This window comes from Melitaea cinxia, chromosome 4 (genome assembly GCF_905220565.1).
Source record: "Melitaea cinxia chromosome 4, ilMelCinx1.1, whole genome shotgun sequence".
Classification (NCBI taxonomy): Eukaryota; Metazoa; Arthropoda; class Insecta; order Lepidoptera; family Nymphalidae; genus Melitaea; species Melitaea cinxia.
In genome coordinates, this window is record NC_059397.1 from 11,290,035 (window position 1) to 11,313,240 (window position 23,206).

At 32.7% G+C, this 23,206-nt stretch overlaps 2 protein-coding genes across 2 annotated transcripts in view; one reads left to right on the forward strand and one right to left on the reverse strand.

Annotated features, from left to right (window-relative positions):
• Positions 1-649: 649 nt before the first annotated feature.
• On the forward strand, positions 650-2,431 carry LOC123670383 (cilia- and flagella-associated protein 99-like). The gene has a single exon (XM_045603880.1). It carries the CDS (start codon positions 650-652, stop codon positions 2,429-2,431), a length of 1,782 nt encoding a protein of 593 aa, XP_045459836.1.
• Positions 2,432-16,546: 14,115 nt separating this feature from the next.
• Positions 16,547-23,206, reverse strand: part of LOC123669886 (paired box protein Pax-6-like) — a 52,215-nt gene continuing 45,555 nt past the window's right edge. Inside the window, exons 4-6 of the mRNA XM_045603406.1 lie at positions 17,793-18,071; positions 17,364-17,548; positions 16,547-17,110 (exon numbers count right to left, since the gene is read on the reverse strand). Coding sequence (XP_045459362.1) covers positions 16,547-17,110; positions 17,364-17,548; positions 17,793-18,071 — 1,028 coding nt within the window. The remainder of the gene's footprint in view (positions 17,111-17,363; positions 17,549-17,792; positions 18,072-23,206) is intronic.

The following is a 23,206-nucleotide window of genomic DNA, read 5'->3' on the forward strand; positions in this document are numbered from 1 at the left end:
AAACTTTTTTTTTCATTTCGTTGTTAAGTGTTTTAGTAATATTGTATGAGAGCAAATTTTTATTTTCTGGAATAATAATGATTAGAATTATAGGTACTTTAGAACTGAGGCGAATCATTTGAGTTGTAATCAATTAATTATGAGTAGGTATACTAATTTAACAGTCTTTGCATTTCGCTAAATTTTCACGAACTAAGCACAAAACAACAGAATAAATAATATGCAGTAACTATTTACAAAGATAAGTACAAAAATCAGTGTCTTATAATTTTATTGTAAAAGAAGATAAAATAATATCAAATAATAAATTGGTTATGATAAAGTGTTTTTACCTTTTCTCGAAGTACGATCTCATATAAAATTTACCTATTAATATGCTGAATTGTTAGAGTTAAGTAATTTACCTTACGACTTATTTACATTCTATTTTGTTTTTAACGCACTTTTGCTTCCTAATACTATTTTGTTACGTAAACATATATTAAATCCTTTTTGATTAAAAACATAATGCTAGTTTTTGCGCAACAAAACCGAATTCGCAACGGTCAACTGTCAAAATAAAAATTACTTGTCTACACATTAATAAACAGTTCTTAATGCAATGTCAGATTTTCATCCATATTACTAAAAAATAATACACCTATTTATTATGGTTTATTATTACATATCTAAAAATGTTAAGATGTTAAGAAATATTATAAATGACTACGGCGCTTTAAAAGAAACATCTCCTTGCGAATACATGAAAACATACATTGAAAAATGTCCTGAAACTATGGAAAATGCAAAAATCACTTGGATTGTTGAAACATTTTTGAGCATTCAGAAACATGCACAATTCTTTGACGAGCTCAAAACTTATATTTCGAAAGAACTGTCAGAAGAAGACCAAGACTATTTTCTTATTATAATTGACGCAATTGTTTTTCATATCACCCCTAAAGATACGCCATTACTTTATAAATGTCTATTTAATGTAAGTAAGCCGCTGCTAAAAACCTTAACGACTTTGTTAAGTAGTGATGAAGTTTTATCATTTATATCGCAAGTAGCTCAATCTTATTATGATACAAGTTTTATTACTGAAAACATAATTGGACCTTTATTTACATGGAAACCTTATCTGAAAGATATGGCGGATAAGTTTAACCGATATGTATCCAAAATTGAGAATCAAAAAATAAAACATGCTACTGTACCTGTATCGCCGAGAGTTTTAAACAGAAAAATAAAAAAGTCGTTTTTTAAATCTATCCAAGAACCATTGCTAGTTACTCCACCAAATTCTTCACGCAAGGGAACCAAGATGCTTACAAAAAGTGTTATTGATCAGAAATTGAAAGAAATCCACGATCTTAATAAACAGAAAGCTTTATGCCTTTTGAATACTGTAAAGACGCAAAACTTTCATTACGCTAATGTAAAATCTGAAAAATTTTATTCAAAATTGTCGAGCATTAAAGAAGAAATTAAAAGTGAATATGACAATACGCTTCCTAAATTAAAACCAAAAGTAAATTTACATTCAATACCACCAGTCGTGAAAGAAACAGCAACTACATTGAAAAGAATCAACAAAAGAATACAACTATCAGAAAAGGAAGAACTTCAGTGGCTTGAAGATTTAATGGTTAATTGTAAAAACACCACTAAAATCGAGGAGCTTGAAGAATACGATCGTCAAGAAAGAGAAAGAGAACGATTGTTGGATATCGAAAGAAAACATTTATTAGGTAAAATATCTTATGAAGACGCAGTAATAGCGAAAAGAAAACTTTATGATGAAAATAAAAAGAAATATGACGTTTTTCTAAAAGAAAAACGATTATGGGAAGAAGAAATTGAAAAATGGAAAAAAAATGAAATGATTAAAAATCGCAAACAAGTAGAAAAGTTGTCACTCTTAGAACTTGATATGCTTCATGCGAAAAATATTAATATAGCTAAAAAGAAAGAAAATGCAGATAATATAAGAAACGAGTCTGAAAAAATATTATCAAAATCTATGAAAGAAAAACAGGAAGAATTAGAACGAAAAATTAACATGATTAGGGAACTGAAGATTTTAGCAATGATTGCCAAAAAAGTTAAAGCTCCCAAGATAATCGATTTAACAGAATCATCAGGACTGGGTTTGTTATGTGAAATGTCTATAGCAGAACTACAGGAGAAACTTAATGTGATTAAAATTGAACTTAAGGAAGAGCTTGATAAAAAGAGAAAAGTTATAAAAGAACAAAAAGAGGCTGCAAAGAATGATTTAGAAGAAACAAAAAATGCTATTAAAACCTTTATGTCTGAACGAGAAGTTATAAGAAAACAAAAGAAAAATTCAAAAAATGTTATAGATATATCTTCTTCGAAAGAAATAAATAACCTCAAAAAAATTTTGGAAGAAAAGCGAAATTTAAGAATTAAACTTACTCTTTGACTTTACAGTAAAATAATCAATATTTCTTTTTATTTGTTTGCTGTTTAATAATAATTGTTCTGTTTTAATAAATATAATATCTCTCGTTTCTAAAAATTCGTTTAAATACATTTTCTGTATGATATGCGTAGCATATTTCAGCCTGGGGCTAAATGTTTTCGATTGCCTTATTCAGAGGTTGACATTGGTATAATTCTTAAGTAATAAACATTGAAGACCTTTATAACCTTACGCAAAAATGATCAATGATACTGGTGTTCATTAAATGATACATATGTAACTATTTTTATACTATACAACTATAACTATTTTTATCACAAAAACAAATTGTGAGGCCATGAGAATATTAACGTTTATAATAATGATAGCTATCTAAAAGCGAAGTATTTTTAAAAGAAAATAAACTGAAATAGCTTTTACGAGTCCCTCAGTTGGGCTCTCTGTATAAATGAAATGTTCGATTATATTCCACCGGGCTGCTGCTGATGCAGGTTGACACATTCATATGTGCTTTTTTTTAACAAATTCCACCTTTTTCATAAGCAATTATATAATTATTACCAAGTATTGATAATAGATATGTGTAATTTAAATTCTACGCTAAAACAATACAAAATTTATCCATTAAAAATTAAATTAAAGCATTGTTTGTTATAAAAATCAAAATTGAAACTACTTTTGGCAATTTATTATACCTTTTTTACTTTAAACACCAACGTCTCATCAGTTCTAATAATTAATTTAATATAAAATTATATGGCAAATATTACTCTTAAACATATTCGGTTTAATTAGATCTCTAATAGTCCGCAACGAGATTGTTGTGAATTATTGTATCAAGAATTATGATGTCTTCGGGCGGGTCCAATCAATGCGCATGCTCGAATTGGCCGTACCACTTAATTAGTACCTGGCAAAGTGAAATATTGGTAATGGAATTTATAATACCGACGCAATATATCTTTTAGTAGGTGATAGGCAATAAAGCATTAGTTGTTCCATATTGTCTATATTATAATTACAAATATAAAATATTTACAACTCAAAGCTGGTCACGTATTAAAGATGTATAAGCGTTCAAATACCTTTATCATCTCAAAATTGAGTCGTTTATATCGAGAGATTGTGTGCTAACAGTGACATATCAATATCAATATAATAGAACAAATCAGGCGACATATTCTTAAAAACCGAAAAAACTAGTCGATATAATTTGGATTAGAGCAATAAATATGTCGGGGTCGCCTGTTCATTTGTATCGACGTATAATTTAAATTCTTTAACGCCAATGTTCAAGATTACGCGGTGAGATAGAGGCGCGGGCGCCCGTGTCGCAGCGACAACCACCAAATAAATTTATATTTCCGACCGATACGGACCGACTTCTCTCTTTGTAGATAATTCGGCCGGTAACGTTGAATGACTCTATTAACAGCTTCCCTTTTAGGGATAAATATCGACTTTAGACTTAGTGTAAATGTAGCCTTATGTGTAGTATTGACCATCTTTTAGTACACGATTCTAAAAATACGTATTGATGAAAGTTATTATCGATAAGTTAATTTTTTAACCATATTTGTTTAATGACAAGTTTTATTGGGTTTAGCGATACAAAATTCTTATTCTACGAACATAGTTAACTTATCTTATGTAAGTAATAAAGAGATAAGGCACAGCAGAAATTTTCCGCTCAAAATATAGAGCAGCCCAACTGGGGTAGTACTTCGACCTTACAGAAGATCACAGCTAAATATTACTGTTTTTAAGCAGTATTGCGTTCCTGTTGGTGAGTAAGGTGACTAGAGCTCGGGGGGGGGGGGGATTGGGGATTAGGTCGGTAACGCGCTTGCGATGCTTCTGGTGTTGCAGGCGTCTGTAAGCTACGGTAATCTCTTACCATCAGTTGAGCCGTACGCTTGTGCCGACCTAGTAATATAAAAAAAAATTAAAAAAAAAATGAAGAGAACTGTCATTTATTAAGCTGTCAGTTTTTCAAAACAAATTATTAATATGCAAAATAAATTTTAACCAAGTCTCTATTAAACTATTTTTCATCTTTAATCTTATTTCTATGTTACAAATTTTATGAATAATATAATATACATACATTCTTCTTTTTTCTTTCATAAAGGAAATCGAGTCAAGACTACGAATACGGCGCATATTTCGAAGATTTAGCTGATAACCGTAAAACGTCAATAACCACCTAATTGGGAGAGAACACTCTACCCACAATCATCGAAACTCCGTCCGAGTGAGAAACAAATAAATATTGTAACACACATCGAGATAATTTGAACGATAACTTAATGTGCTTACATTTTGGATCTGCTCATGGTTTTATGGAACTACCTACGATATTATCTCGTTCTTTTACTGTATAACTATAAATTTTAAATAATCACGCGTCACAGTATATAAAAATGTGCGATCAAACTACAAATAGATATACTATGTGTATAAAAATATGTAAACTTTTAAACATTATGGACACTAAGTATCAATACTTTTGCGTATACGGGACTTACAGCAAGTGTTTTTTTAGTACTTCCGGTATTTCGACGACGTTTCAGTGGCTGGTGACAAAATGCTAAAGTAACAATCATATAAATAAACATATAGGCATAAAAGCGTTTATGTAAGTTTTGACAATATTTTGAAGCTATGCCTATGAAATTTAATAGGTAGTCATGCCCTCATAGTACTATACAACTAAGCATTAGTTAGTAAAAATAAATTATAGCCCGTTGACGTAGTTTGCATTGACCCTGCTTTCTGCTCCGAGAGCTGTTGGTTTATTCCTGAGTTTCCTGCTTCGAGTCTGGTTATTATGTATTCCTATTTATAGAAGAATTATTTATATGTATACCTACATATTTCAAAAAATATGTACAGTTATATCAGCCTGCTATTACCTTAAAGAAATGCATTAAGTTGCTTACCTGAAGATTAGACGACTGTTTATGTATGCTAAGCATATCTATTTATTATTATTTAAACCTGAGCAAAGTACGTAGCAGATAAGCTGTTCAAATTAATACAAAATTTCGATCTAATTAACGCTACGTAAAGTAACATGTATATTCATGTATTAATTTTATCTAGCATTACCAATTATGAATAGTATTGACACCTCGAACTCTACTCAAAGCATATTTTAATACAAATTCATTAATTACTCTGAATATTTTTCAGATATAATATGCGTATATCTAATGTTATATATCTATACCGTTTATAAATTACTTTAAAATCATAATTATTAAATAATTATCATACTTTATAATTTAATCAGTGAGTCTCTAAACATTAGTTGTAAGAGATTGGTGTAAACTCAACATCAGCCATTTTTGTAAGATGTTTGGAATATGCGTTTAATATAATCATCGTGAACGATAACACACACAATTATTGGATGTATTGCCATAACCTTACAATAACAAACAATAACATCGTACTTTTAACTTTAACCTTAAAACCGCGAGGTGCCATTACTCATTTATATAACAGTTAACTAAAATAAAATTTCCAACACCCATGTCCACTTACAAGTCTTAGTAAGTCAATTAAGATTTTCGTAACACCTTAATTATTTATTTATTTAATACTAGATGCCCGGACAGACTTTGTTCTGTAAACAAAAATTAACCAATTTTCGTTTTTTTTTTTTTTTTTTTTTTTTGTATTAAAACCTTTCGTGGGCCTTAAGGAACATAAAAAAAAATAGCTGAATTGGTCGAGCCATTTTCGAGTTATGCGCTTAGCATCATTCATTTTTATTTATATAGATCTTATTGCACATTTCAAATTACATGAGTAAAATAACAATATTCTAACTCTAAAAAAATACAGTAAAAATTTTTATGCATACACATAATTATCATATACAAATAAAAAATTGTATAATAAAAACTACGCACATATTTTATTTTTCTTTGCTTCCTTCTATCACAATGTTGTAATATTTTATTTCTGTTTACTTTTCTACGCTTACTGTAATATACTGGTGATTTTTATGAACTTCTTGTCCGAAATTTAAAAAAAAATAACAAATAATAAAATATACGTAAAAAATACGTACTGCATTTGACTTGTCGCTTAAAGATCGACTCAGCTTGACGTATATCCCGTGGAAAGGCATTCCATAGTCATTCCATATGCGAAAAGTCAAAATTTTGATAACGTAATCAACGCCTTAAGAGGAACATTTCCCTAAGTTACCACAACTCTGAACGCACTAGTTTTTGAAAAAAAAATTTTTTTTTCAAATTTTGAAAAAAAAATTTGTCTTTTGCAATCTAATATTTATTTGTAATTTTTCTACCAGTCACAAAATATAAGATTTTCGTGCTATATGTCTTGATCGCACACAAAGCTTAAAAATATTAGATTCATCTTTGAAAAGTTTTCAACGCCTAAACTGCCACGATTTATCTAACTTTCCACAACTAGATGAGACTCAATTAAAACTGTTTTTACTGGATCATATCAATACAGCCAAGCAATAACCTATCTTGCTGAAATATTAGACAACGATAATACTCTACATATAGATTTTGTTAAAGATGAATCTAATATTTTAAAACTTTAAGCAGTATTACTCAGATGCTCAATTATTCATATGAGGAGAGTAATAATATTTTTTAACACTGATCTACCCTAGAGTCTTCCCTACTATCTTTATCACACAATTTAAGCACTTAATTGTGAAAAAAGATACAATTGAACAGATATTTTTGTAAAGTACCTTTAAAATTCAATTTGTTACACAAAAAAAACACGTAAAATGTATATTAAGAGAATGTTTTACTCTACAAAAGAAGATACTCCAGTAGAATTTAGCCCACGAACTTGTATCAATTTTGAACTTGTATCACTTGTCACAGGAGGCACAGATTTCTATAATTAATATCAAAGTATTTGGTACCCCTGCAAGTAAAATGGATTAATAAAATTTTGGTTATTTTCTAAAAACATTAACAACTTGACCGAGTACGTTCTCTACTTTCGAAACTGCATCCGCTATTTTTTGTCTGTCTTGAACGATAACTTTTTACGTTACGGAAATCCAATGTCTTTTTCCATTTACTAATTGACACGATTAAAGGATGATTGATTTATTATTTAGTTAGTATGAGCTCACTCCAACACAATTTTGTCTGTAACATTTTCTACCAAGGTTATTTTGTATGTCCGATCAAATATAATCGTTAGCGCCAGTATTAAACGATACATAGGTGAAATTAGCTGTCTTCGTGTATTTGCTAAGAGATCTAATTTTATAAATAGATTTGCAAAATGCTTTAAATTTACGAAAATTGGTACAGTACCGAGTTAACCTAGGAGAATATAACACAGTAGCACAGTTAGTTCTGGAACTAAGTAGATTACTAACCCCATACTAACTACGAAACAAACGTATAAGAATTTTATATTAGTCATGAAACATATTGTCAGTCCGTGTCCAACATACCTCAGGGCTTATAAATAATCAAATAAAACATTCGAAGCAACTTACTCATAAATGTCATATTATTATAGTGCAATAGTAATTCTGGTGAAAAATAAATATTACGATGATTTATTTTCGTTAAATTTAACTTAATTGCTTTCAGTTTCTTTTTTATTTAAGTCAAATGAAATATTTTCTGTCTAAAACAATAGATGTGCTAAGAATCGACCAGCACGACAGCAAGAAGTGAATTGATATAATCGGAGTAGGACTCAGATTTACAAGTTTGGCACAGATGAAGTTACTTCTAGTTTAACTTTATTTACATTCCACTAAAATGCACAGTAACTGAACGAAAACTTATTTAATATTTTCTTTGATAGTATAACTACAAAATAATTGTAAATTTAATTCGTGATACAATCGAAAGATTAATATATTGTCGCACTTCGTACGTAAACTGCTTTAGCGCATTTGTACTTATTGCGTAGGAACGGTCAGAAAGCGTTCGCGGCGCTGTCCGCTCGGCGCTTCAAACGACGCATAAAATTTATTGTTATTGGATTGAGTCGCGTACATGCATCCTTACTCCGCGGCTATCACGACAGTACAACTTTATCTCGTCGCTGCACTATTCCGAATAAACCGAGTGCCCTCTACGTGTCGCGTTCGACTTTTATGTGGCATTTGGGCGACTGCTGAGTGACACCATAGATTTATGCTGCGTTTATACAAATGACGTTCCCTTAAATATTGTTTCATGAACATCCTTTTGTTTTATCGAATGATAATACAATATGTGAGAATAAAAAATACATAATGACAAATATATAAATAAAATAATTTTTAACAAAAAAAACGACTTCAAAAAGGAAACTAAAAAGTGAAAAATAAATTTACTTAGTACAAAGTAATTCGTATTTTAATTTAGTTAATCAGAAATGATTAAATAAATATTTTATAATTTTGAAGTCGGTGCCAAGTAAAACAATAACTACTCTAGTATCTACTCGTAAGTTGTATTCAGTTTTCTTTCATAATTTGTTTTATTGACTATTAGGTTGAATACTGTTATTATTCTGTTATTGTTTTGACATATCTAATAATATTTTTTGTACTTGTTTGTTGTGTGTGTGTTGTTTGTATTTGTTATTGTAGCCAGGTTGTTGTAGTATTTACTTGGCACCAACTTCAAAATTATAAAATATTTATTTAATCATTTCTGATTAACTAAATCAAAATACGAATTACTTTGTACTAAGTAAATTTATTTTTCACTTTTTAGTTTCCTTTTTGAAGTCGGTTTTTTTTTTGTTAAAAATTATTTTATTTTACAATTTTTAGTGATGGGTAGACCTAACAAGGATGCTTTTTCTTTTATGTCGGGGGTTCGGAAACATACACAATACACAAGCACAAACACCCGATCATGACAAACATCTATATGGCCAATACAAATGTCTGTCGTGCGCGGGAATTGAACCCACTAACGCCAGCGCAACAGCCGGTGCTGTGACCGCTGCGCTAACGCGTCGACATACTATGAGTAAAGTTCGCTATCAGGTGTACGTAATAACAACCGGGACTGACAGCCTAGCGTGTTCTCCGAGGCTAGGTTGGGAGAACCACAAGGATTAACAACTAGACCAAAAATAAATATTTATATAAACATAAATATCCACTCCGAGCTAGAATAGAACCCGCGACCGTCGGTGTTTAGGCGCCGCCGACACGGCACATGCAACATTATATCAAAGCGGTCGTCAAACAGCAAAAGGTAACTGCTGTAAATTGTTGAGAAATTCCCTCGAGTGTTGATAGGCTCCATCATCAAACCTGGTCCTGCGACACAGATGACCAGACAGCAGGTAATTGCTATATATCGTTGAAAACTTCCCTCGACTATCTTTCGTCTCCATCATCAGACTGTAATGGCACTTGTAACTCATATAGGTGCAAAGTTCTCATCAATAGAAACGAATTAAGTTCAAATAGCAGGTAATTGCTATAAGTCGTTGAAGAGTTCCCTCGATTATCTTTCGTCTTCATCATCAGATTAAAATGATACTTATAACTCATACATATGCAAAGTTCTCATCAATAGAAACGAATTAAGTTCAAACAGCAGGTAATTGCTATAAATCTTTAAAGAGTTCCCTCGACTAACTTTTGTCTCCATCATCAGACTGTAATGGCACTTATAACTCATACAGGTGCAAAGTTCTCATCAATAGAAACGAATTAAGTTCAAAAAGCAGGTTTTTGCTATAAATTGTTAAAGAGTTCCCTCGACTATCTTTCGTCTCCATCATCAGACTGAAATGGTACTTATAACTCATAAATATGCAAATTTCTCATCAATAGAAACGAATTAAGTTCAAACAGCAGGTAATTGCTATAAGTCGTTCAAGAGTTCCCTCGACTATCTTTCGTCTCCATCATCAGACTGAAATGGTACTTATAACTCATATATATGCAAAGTTCTCATCAATAGAAACGAATTAAGTTCAAACAGCAGGTAATTGATATAAATCGTTAAAGAGTTCCCTCGACTATCTATTGTCTCCATCATCAGACTATAATGGCCCTTATAACTCATACAGGTGGAAAGTTCTCATCAATAGAAACGAATTAAGTTCAAAAAGCTGGTAATTGCTATAAATTGTTAAAGAATTCCCTCGACTATCTTTCTTCTCCATCATCAGATCGACTCCAGACCTTTATTAAATAGTAGTGCTTTATAGTACTTAATGAAAACATGATTAAATTTACTAGTCACCCTTACGATTTTTGAAAGTTTCCCTCGATTTCTCTGGGATCCCATCATCAGATCCTGGTTTCCTTATCATGGTACCAAACTATGAATATCTCCTTTCCAACAAAAAAAGAATTATCAAAATCGGTTTACAAACGAAGAAGTTATCTCCGAACATACATTAAAAAAAAAAAAAAAATATACGGTCGAATTAAGTAACCTCCTCCTTTTTTTGAAGTCGGTTAACAAATGAATACATATGTTATCATAAATACATATGTACAATGTTTGACATACTCACACGCTCATCTGTTCCTAAGATAGGAAACTTGTGTTTTGTGTTGTTGTATGTATGTTTTTCTCATCATTAAAATCAAACTCCTAAATAATAATTCGTGTCACATAAAGTGCTAACATGTTACAACATACCACTTTTTGTCTGCCTTGTTATATTACCTCGGAATTTGAATTGAACACGTGGACAAATTTCAATGATTTTTTTAATCAAAAATTTGATTAAGATCTGATGATGATGACCAATTTTTGAATAATCTTTGATAACGCGTATTTAGTTGACCATTTTTTCGTGTACCTACCTATGTGTACGTGTTTTATATTACTTGTCGATGTACCTAATTGAATTTGGTTTTTTTTCCTTTGCGAGCAAACACAATTATTGAAGCTAAAGAGTGATTGAGCTTGTCTTATAGAGAGAGTTACCTGTTCCAAAATAACTTTGATTATTATTGCAAAGAGATTAATATACTTGATAATTTGAAACTAACGATACATTAACTTGTTTTTTTAATTTCTACTACATGTACGTACTATTTTAAAACTACATTTTTCTTTTTGTGTATTATGTTATTATGTCTCTATAAATTTAACTCGGTAGGTATTTAGTTTTGTCAAAATGATAAGCGTCAGAGGTATAATAATAAAGACCAACGCAACAGAAATCATGTGTCATATACTTTAATTATAAATACATATTTAATTTTTTCATATTTATGTTTATAAAATTGCGTAAAAACTCATGTTTCTAAATTGTAAATAGTGAAAAGATTTCATTATATATTAGGACAGAATAATAAATTAAAAAACTAATAAATAGGGATACATTAGCACAACAGCCAGAGAATAGGTTGTTGCGCTAGCGACTGCGGGTTCTACCTCCGCTCGTGGCAAATATTTGCATAGGCCATATCTATGTTTGTCTTGGTCTGGACCTCTGTGCTTGTATATTGCGTGATGCACCTTCAACACAGGAGAAAATCCTATTCGAGCCGTCGAGTATAAATTGTCTGTTTATTATTAAATGAATATACAATGTAAATCTGAAGAATACGAAATATACTCGTATAAAAGTTATTGTTTTTCTCAATGTTTCGATTAGTAATTGACTTTATTTCTTGAAGTTACTGAGTTGAAAGATGAGAAGGTGTAGCGACTAAACGACATTTACTATAAACAATAAATATACATACAAATGAAGAATTGGTGAAGTTCTTGCATCAACCGTCATGGTAATGTTTGAGTTTAATCTGTTTGTAACAAAAGAGCACACAGGATTATGAATTTTTGCCGTTATCTGGGAGCTTGATACTTAATTTCTTCCGTTTGATTGCTGTTCAATGTTCAGTTAATTATATACTCGTATAAGATATCATTTAAATAAGACATAATAATGTTAAATTAAAGACATTGAAATAAAAATGTAATATATAATAAAAATTAAATTAAAAATAATTGAAACTCTATATTTAATCATCTTCTTTTCTAACATTAATTTCCTAATTTGTCTTCTTGATAATTTTAATGTACATTATTTATATCGTTTTAAGGTTCTTTAGAAATTTAAAAATCATTATTTTGATAAAAACAAAATAATTTATTAAAATGATTAACAATAATAAAAACTATCGTAAAACAAATGAATGTTTTGGAAAATTTTAGAAATATCCGAGAACAAGCGCTGAACAGAATGGCAAACGAAAATTTGATCTAATATTATAGTTGGTTGGTAAATACATATCCGTAGCTGAACTTTTCAAAGCTGAATTTTCATAGGCCAATTCACTACTTTCAATTAACATTTCTAAGAACATTATATAGGCAGGTACACATGATGTCTCGTTCAATAATCTTCCTTTATAACATATTGCGATGATTGACGATATCCGGGAAGGTCGATTCGGGCCTGTAATAACTTAAGGAAAAAGTATAATTGTCTCGTACGATCCGATTGTTATAGTGAGAGTACGAGGTTATTGTCAGGATGTGCGTGAAAGTTGTAATTACAGGATATAGGAGTATGTTTTTCATAATTGAGTTCGTTTCAGATCGCGATTGTTATCCTGGTTTATTGTTTTAATTTATCGGAAGCATTTTTATTATATAAATTTTTTAACCGACTTCAAAAAAAGGAAGAGGTTATACTCAATTCGACCGTATATAATTTTTATATGTATGTTTGGGGATAACTCCTTCGTTTATGAACAGATTTTGATAATTCTTTTTTTTTTGTTGGAAAGGAGATATTCCTAGTTGGTACTATGATAAGGAAACCAGGTTCTGATGATGGAATCCTAGAGAAATCGAGGGAAACCCTCGAAAATCGTAGTGACGACTAGTGCGTCTGTTAATTTTATTCGTCAACGAACCTACGTTGTATTACTTGTCTATGTAATTAAAGTCGGTTTTAAGAACAAGAAACAAGTTAATGTATCATTAGTTTCAAATTATCAAATATATCTCTTTATAAATATATCTCTTTCAAATAATAATCAAAGTTATTTTGGAACAGACGTACGACTCGATAGCCTCGATAATAATTAGTATGATGTTGTTTGCAATGCACTTATTCGATTCGATTCTGATAATGAAACGGTGAACACTTAAGTGGAATAAATGCCTTCCCCGGTACATTAAATCAAGAGATATAAATATAGACTTTGAGAAAAGCTAATATAAATGTATATAATATAAATACGATTATGATTAATTAAACGAATCCTACTGTAATTGGTCATGCCCAAAATTAATGACAAATTTAGAGGTTTCATTCACTTTTCTTTTCAAGTTTTCAGTTGTTATATTTAGTAGAGGGTTTTTAAAGAATTTATATTTTGGAACAGGTAACTCTCTCTTTAAGACAAGCTCAATCACTCTTTTGCCGTGTGGTGTCGGCCGAGTAGAATAGCACCACCTCCTTTCTTCCCGTGGGGGTCGTAAAAGGCGACCGAGGGATAAACCTGGCTCAAAATCATCCTGGTCCTGGAGAAGGAAAACTTCATTTAAAACCCGGAATGGGGTATCCATCAAGCATTCGTGGCATAGCTCTAAAATGCGAAAGACTCCTGCAGCCGAACTGGCTCCACACGTATCGACTCGTCGTTCCTGTGGGCCTAGCTAGTGAGGTCGAGAGGGGGGCCCAGAGCTTAGGCAACTCTGCGTTTTCCTGAAGAGTGTCCTAGGCGACACAGTGTCTGTCTGACACTGTCTAAATCGTCTACAAGAGACGGACTAAGGCCAATGAATCACTCTTTAGCTTCAATAATTGTGTTTGCTCGCAAACGAGAAAAAAAACCGACTTCAATTACATCGACGAGTAATACAGCGTAGATAGACAAAAAAATAGTCAAGTAAATACGCATTGAATTAAAAATCATCAAAATCGGTACACCTAGTAAAAAATTATGCGGAAAAGTAGTTGTTAGATCTTAAATAAATTTAAATGGGACTAAATGACACGCACCACCTTTCGATTAATTTTTTTTATCGAAATCGGTCCACCCAGTCAAAATTTCTGAAGTAATGTTACTTGACATAAAAAAATGCAGTCGACTTGAGAACCTCCTACTTTTTGGAAGTCGGTTAAAACACGCTTAAGATTAACTATTTTAGTAGGCGTTAGTAATAAGCCAATTAAATAGGTTAATAAGAAACGCTATTTACATTTTATTATAGTAAGTATTTATGCTGTGTGGCTACGGCACTAAAGAATTTAGCCACCCCCTCTCTTCCCGTGGGTGTCGTAAGAGGCGACTAAGGGATAACAAGGTTCCACAACCACCTTGGAACTTAAGAAGCCGACCGATGGCGGGATAACCATCCAAATGCTGGCTTTGAAATACACAGGCCGAAGACGGGCAGCAGCGTCTTCGGTGCGACAAAGCCAGTACTGCGGTAACCAACCCGCCTGCCCAGCGTGGTGACTATGGGCAAAACACATGAGTTCACGTTATTTTTGGCGTAAACTTGTGGAGGCCAATGTCCAGCAGTGGACTGTTTAGGCTGTAATGATGAAGTATTTGTGATAAAATTAATGTTGAAAAAAAATTTGTAATAATTCTTGGGCAGTGCTTTTTTGCAACATTTGCAATCAAACTTGTTATTTTACAATTTTTATATGATCTATATTGGTTTTGATTTATAAAATAATTTTAAACTTAATAATAAATTTTAATATCCTTTTGCCTATTAGTTACTGATTTATTTATTTATAATGATTTTACGTAATTGTTACAAAAACGGCAACTGCATTAAGCTGCGGATTCAATGCATGACAAAGTATACAAATATGTCAAATGTTTGTCGAGATCTGGGCGTTTGAATTTTTTTCGTATATGTTTTTCGTTTGTAAGTGTCTGTTTGTATCTGTTTTTTGTGTTATCCGTTGGTGTTGTTTGAGCGAAAAAGTACGAGTAGGTACTAAAATAATCACTATTTATTTTAAAAGTTTATGACTTAATTTTGCGTTTTTTTTAAAGAGATAACTCTTCGTCACATTGTCTCCACTGATGACAAGAAGGCTGGTGCATTTTTTAGCCCAGAGAATCGGCATAGCGATTCAACGTGGAAATGTTGCCAGCATTCTTGCCACCATTCCACGCGGACATGATTTTTTACCATAACTATCTGTAAATATTTAATTCTTTAATTGTGAATTGTAAACATGGATGATAAATATTACAATAAAAATGTAATTAAAAAATTTGCATTTTTCCATAAATATAAATCTAAATGTAAATGAAACGCTCATCAAATAAAAATACATGTTTCTTTTTTTAATAAACTTTATTTTATTTTATAGGTACGTATGTAAATTTTCTACTTCGTTTCACAGTAATATATCCGTCTATTAATAAATAGTCCACAGTACTAGGGGAGCTTAACACTATACATGTATATACATAACAGAATAAGAAATAAAATTAATATAATGGTGCCATCTTTATACAATTTGAATGTCAAATGAAGTGAATTTTGTTAAATCTTTATTGAAAAAAAAAATATATACAAAAAATAATTATGTTGACTTAATGGTATTATTTTATGGTATGCCTACGTTAATATCTTTATGTATTAGTTATCATCAATCCTTAATAGGAACTATAAATAAGGTGAGACCGTGGCTTCTAAATTGTTATGACACTTTGGTATTTTCTTTCTTATGTTACATTCCAAAGGTTTAGCACCACGATGTACATTAAAATTGGAATGTACATATATTAGTATTCATACGTGACACCTTCTGATCACTGACATGTTCTGATCTTCTAATTCCCTTACGAAAAGTCAATAAAAACAGTTAATTTTGTCATGTTCCATTTAAAAAGTGTAAACAACACTTTCTCTGCTATTTTTGACATTTATGATGCTTTGACTTTTTTGTTACTTATAAATAATACAGTTTATTTGTGCAAACTTAAATTTATAGCCATCTTTCACATTTATTGACAAAACTTAAGGCCTATTTATGTACATAATTTACAAGCGATCTGGTGAAATAGCACTCTAGGACTATAATTTACATAATTTATTTATTCGGAACATCACATAAAATAGGATACAATAGGAAACATTATTCTCTTATTACAATAGAAATAAATTAACTTTTAACTAATCAGCGGTCATGTTTCGTTAACTGTAAAGGCAAATCGTTAGAAGCCATTCTTTGCCTACTGGGGCTCGGAGATCTAGATCTAGTCTTACTGATCTGTTTTTCGGCCTCGTCTTCACTCTCGTCGTGAACATTTATTTCTTCGTCTGAGTCCGAATGAGATTCGTATCCGCGCGCTAATTGTATCGATTGTGCGGCTAATAGCGCCGCCGCAGCTGAGTTAGGCACTAGCGCTTTGAACGCGCTGTTTTCTAAAGCAGGATGAGGTTTAAAGGCACTACCGTCGAATGGTGTCTGCTGCAACGCTTTCAGAGCATTGGTTTCGAATTGTGCTTGTTGCGAGAGGGCTTTGAGAGCACTAGTGTCCTGATGCGCTAGAGCCTTAAAAGCGCTGTTTTCACCGCCCATCTGAGGAGCGTGGTAGGGAACGCGCGCGGGGGACAAAGAACGGGAACGGGAGCGGGAGGGGGAATGGGGCAGGCGGTGCGAGGGAGAGCCGCCACCGCGCTTGAGGAGGTTCATGCGCTGGTGGCGCCTCCACTTGGCTCGTCTGTTGGAAAACCAAACCTGTCAGTAACGGTAAATAAACCTGATTAGTATTCCGTTCTTGTCGTGTTAACATATATTCATTTATGCAAATTATATGAAATAAAAGCTCTGATTTGACTACAGATATTACAGTGTTGACGCCTAAGTATGAGGGAAATATTTATTGAATTAATTGGATTATGTGAGTAAGATAAAAAACGATGTGGCTTATATTGCCCTTCGATTAAATAATAAAATTGATACCAAAATTACTATTTTAACAAGCATTTACCTGAACTCGAGCTTCCGATAGAGAAGTCTTAGAAGCTAAACGTTCTCGTGTGGATACACAAGGATAGTGAGACTTTTCAAATTCTTTTTCTAATTCTTCCAACTGATCGGGACTAAAGGTGGTACGGTTTCTTCTAAATTTGGGCTGCTCTCCATCCAGTGACCCAGAGTCATCACCGTCCACATCTGATTAAAAACAATCAAAAGGTAAGTATTGAAATAATTGTCAGTAAACACACACAAACTATACAAATATTTTTTTTGAGTTTGGTGTGAATAAATCTGAAATTAAACTTTATATCTAGACGATTATAGTTACCAATAAAATTTGTCACCTCAAATTTTAACGGCATCGAAAATTAAGCTTGTAAAATGCGATGAATAGCTATTAATTTTTAAAAATAGGTGCCAACTTTAAAACAAAACGTACCTATAAGTCCACGACCTGAAGATCCTAGAAAGCCTTGCTTCATGGCATCTGGATGTGGCACTCCAACAGCGGGCGCTGGAACTCCTGGTGGAAGCGATAGACTTCCAGGAGGCCATACGCCACCCCCCGCCCATGGGAACCCACCATACGGTGGTGGAGCAGCGTACAGGCCATAGCCCGCCGCACGCGCAAATTCTGCAGCAGCTCGCTCGGCCGCTCGATTTCTGAGTATCCGATTGATTGACGACACACTCGGTGCGGTTGCGTTGGTACAAACGCCTGTTAAGAAAAGCAAGTTGCAATATAAGTAAACCTATACAATCTTATATAATCCACTAAATTATTTTTGTTAAGTACGCTGTAGCGTATATTCCTGTAATGATTATTTTTTCTAATATCGAGAAAACGTTGTTACAAATAACATTGTACAGATTATTATAAAAAATATTCGAAGTGCAATGACTTTGTAACGCAAGTTCGCTCCTCACTTCCCTTTCCATGTTCTCATTATATGAAAGCTATAGTTGCGCGAACTAACATATATATAATTATAGTTTTCTGTGCTATTTCTTAAGCAACGTTCGAGTAATTACAATATGCACAGAAAATGAGTGACCAGCAGCGCGTTAAAACCGATGCGTCATTGGTCGCGTTTTAAATCGGCAGTTATTATATATTTTAATGCGTGCTGAGGATCGCGTGCCGAGGCAGCCTTGGTAGAGCCATCCCATGTAATTTTCAGGAAACACTCTGGGTAAGTGGCATAATTTAATCATACCCTGTCTGGTTGTAATTGTCGTAGATTTCGTTGTTGAGCTACTGAGCAGTTGCTTTGCTTGGTCATCGCACTAGCAATTTAAAACTAAAATATATGACTGCTTTATAACATTGCGCAATTTACCAATGGATTTAAATGAGACTACGAGTAAAAATGTGCACGGAAGCATTGTATATTATTATCATAGAACACGGCTTCTTCTCTACGTTCTGATCTTACTTTTCAGACATAGAACGGTTTATTATAGATTATAGTATTTATGTTATGTCTGTTAGGAACCAATTGCATAAGTTTTTAAGAATACACTGCTTCAGTTTTCTAAGATAGGAATAATAAATATATTATCTCAATTTTTTACTTAATCAAACAGCAATATTTGGATAAATGATAAAAAAGCCGGACAAAGGCGATTCGGACTCGTGCACCAAGGATGGAACCCTTACAAACAAAATTATTAAAATATTTTAATTACATGATGTAACTAAAAAATTATGCTTTTGGCAATTTTTCCATAATCTGTACTATAAGGCTTCGCACCAAATTACAATATTCTGAGTTCACGGGAACCTGTTGGTTTTGATTGCCTTGCTAGTGTCGAAAATTTACATCATAAACGGCTGAATCTTTTGATTGCGTTGACTTAGAAGTTTGATTTTTTCACAGCTCTAAGGGACAGTAGACCTAAATATTTGATATGAATTTCTACTTAATGCCTCCACGCGTTCTTGAGCCGGGCCTTGACAGACAGATAGACAACAAAGTAATCCTATAAGGGTTCCGTTTTTCCTTTTGACGGAACCCTAAAAAATGTCATTATTACATTGTATAACGACGATCCTTAAAGATAAAATTCATTTTTTTTTTCATGAGTATAACCAGGACCGGTGGTGTTATATCCTCTCTATGGCACAGCAGAGATAGTCACAAAAATACACACCCAGGACAGAAACCAATATGTTTGTTTACAAATACAAATATGCGCTCTGAAATTGTTCCCATCACCGACGGTGTTAATTAAGCTATTGCCACTACCTACACACCGGTCAATAAACGCAACTAAAGAAATTAAATTTCATAATCCCTTTTGTGCCTAAAAGATCATTTCACCTTAGCCTTATCATTAAACATTTTTTTTTTTTAATTTTCGATCACTATGAAAAATCGTCTTAAGTGTTTGTTTACAATAGTAAGCGTATCAACTCAGCAACTCTTTTATTCTTGTGTATTTGATTTATATGCAATAAAGAAATAAAAATTAAAAATAACAAAAACAAAATTGTTATGGTTTTAAGTTAAAATATAATTTACTCACAATTTAACAATTAAATTGACTTTCAATTGATTTTAAATGAAAGAGGCCAATTCATTCGCCAATCGTTATTAGTAGACGGACTTAACATATCTACTTACGATAATAACGAGAAACAATAATTCTCCGTAATTGCTTAATGGACGCCTTAACTATACCGTCAATGACGTTTTCCTAGACGCCTCCATAATAACAGCATGTGCAAAAATAAACTATACGTGTCTCCTATTGTTATTTTTGTTAATTATTTTACAGCTATTACACGTGTAGAACTAAATTTTAAACATTTACTCGATAAAGTTAAATTTATTGTTGTCACTGTTCGTAATGAAGGCCCATTGAGACTTTCGCGCACGTCGGAACGATACTGGTGCATCAAACACAATGCAAAGCCGACCTGTTATAATTTACTCAAAACACAAAGCCTTATACAGTATAATAGTAATGATCAGTTGCGCGCCTTCGCTTATTGTTAGCACGTCGAAAGTACAAAAAGCTGCCCTCAACACAATTTGTTTGACTCGTAATCGGCGCGTTAAGATGCCTCTTTAGAAGGCTGTCTGAATCGAGCGCATAGCTAATACCCCAATATGGCTGACTGATACTTGCGCCAATGAGAACTGATCATTTACCGGCGAGATATTCAATTAAATTGGCAACAACATTTTAATAAAAAAGAAAAGAAACCGTTGAATATGCTGTAACATTTTGTAAGATCACCGAGTCACCAGTTATCTATTTCCCAGTTCATCACAAATAAAAAATGTACATGATCTTTAGAAAAACAGTTAAATTGCTTGTTGTTCTTCATCAACAAACCACAAAATACCGTACCCACACTTTATAATTCAGGGCCTATCTTCAATTTGAATAAAGTATTTTTTGCGAAAAAGCTATTTTACTTAAGGCTAAAATAAACTGATTTGCTAAATGATCTTTAAGTTTTAATAGCACTCTTAAAATTTACAGTTAATCATTATTATTTTTATCATTTATTTGAAAGCTGCATAAGCTGAAGTTTCAAGTGGTAGCCTTATTCCAGTCATTTTAATGTTTTTACCTTTAAGTGATTATTAAACTGTATCTTCTGTCATGTGTTTTTCATCGTTGATCATGCAATGACAAAGACCACTGGTTAACTATTTGTTTTGAAAGAGATCATTATCCGTCAACAGGTTGCAGGTGGGAATCCGATATCTATAATTGTTCTTTTAATGATTTGGGATCGGACGCGGGCCCTAAATGCCTAGTCACGCTCATGCAATTTGTCCAAAGTCGTTTTATCATGATTAGTCACAATGGGGTCCGCTTCTATTAAAAGCTTTAGATGCATTAAATAAAAGAAGCTGGATATTCTTTATAGCTAGATACTTAGCGACTTTGTTACACCGATTATTTATAAAAACATAAAAAAAAAAACAAATTTTCGTAATACCCAAATAAGGTTTATACCTATACCCCTACGTATTCTTGATGACATACAAAAATACATCCATGAAAACCTAATAAAAAGCAAATTGGCTCCAAAAATCTTAATGTTTTACTTTGGAGTGTTGTTAGGTTGGTCCCTGCCTAAAAGCGTGGCATGTCCAAAGATAAGACAATCCGGCGCCGTCTGCTGTGGAGTGTTTAATCGGGTTAATTTATCGATAATTGACGGAAAACCTTTTTGTTTGTATTGCCGGGAAGTAACAGTAATTGTCACGCCTTTGAAGATTTACGTCCGCTTCTAAATTGAGACATTAACAAACGGATCTCGTGCCTAATGGTTCGGAATGAATTTATTTGTTTTACCTGAACCGGCTTTAGATAAATTTGATTAGTCCCATTACCGGAGAAATGGAAATTACTCGACTGTTACCTCATAACTGATTAGCTATGCAGGTAATAATCATATTATTAGTTAGATTCGAAGAAAAGAAAGTTATTTGTTACATTTACTGCTCGTACAATATTTACATACAAAAAAATACCAGTCGTATCATTTGACGTCTTCCAAAAAAACTAAATGGCACATCAAGCTTATCATGACTATAGATAGTGAGATTTTATAAATGTTTTATAATTAAAGAATTAAAGGTAAGTCATTACGGGCTCGTTTGAGGGAAGTCACGGACAGTCCCTTTCTCGAGCGGGGGTAAACGACACTAATTGTAAACTTTCATTTTGTTACGTATCGGAATTGTACGCGATACGTGGTCGCAAGCGATCTGGAATCACGTCCGCTCCGAACAAGTGGAGCCAGTTAACGAGTGAGTGGCGTCACGTCGTCTAAATGAATTATTGTTGGCTTTATGAGGAACGTAAAACGATGAGATCGGAGGCAATCAAGCGGCACCCGCGGTGTGGACCAAGTAAAAAGGTGTCCGTGCCGGCGGGGGGCCGCTGCCGACCGTTGCGTTGCGCTAAACGCCTACGCTACGCACCCGCTCTTCAACCCGTTTCAATTAGCAATCAATAGTTGAATTAACAAATGTGCCAATATTATTAATGATCGTCATAATACGGCTAGTAACTTCTTACGCATTAATCTTAGATAAAGTAAGTCAGTTAAGTCTCACCAGTTAAACAGAATTCGTAAATATTAATATTATTTGGTAAGTATAGATCGTCACAAATGGATATAGGAATTCCATGTCTACAACTCTGTTATAAAGATGAAAACCATGAGCCTTACTAGATGACATTGTATTTTAAGTACATATAATGCTGAGAACCAATTTAATGCTGTAACAAATTAATAAATGTATCGGTTTATTGGGACCTATGTGGATATCGATTTGATTTATTTCTCCCGAACACCGAAGCGAGACCTTGTTAGTAAATGTCAAAAAACTTGTCAAATAAAAAACATTCCCATTCTTTGTCCATGACGAGGTACTACTCTTTCCGTTAAGAGTAAGTTTGTATGTTTTTGTCGTTACATCCTAAATAAATTAAAAAAAAATAGATTACAACGAGGAGTATGTAAATAACGCTACTTGCACACAATTAAAATATATGTCAACATCATAACATAACATCTACACAGATCGTCTTAACATTAAAGAATAGTGCATTTTTTTTAATTTTTATTACCAAACTCTCTCTCTAATAGTAACGAGTAAATTGACAAAAAACATTAACATAAAAATGAAAACTCGATTCATGGTATTTTAACAACCTCTCGTAAAACATCTCGTCATTGGATTCGCTAATTAATCGGCGCCACTAAATAATTAAGGTAGGAACAGCCCCTACACTTTGTGGTTTTAAGAATGCAATTAATCAAAATTTGGTCAGTAGCCAGAGCCGGCCGTAACGCCTCGTAAAACGATATCGATTTTT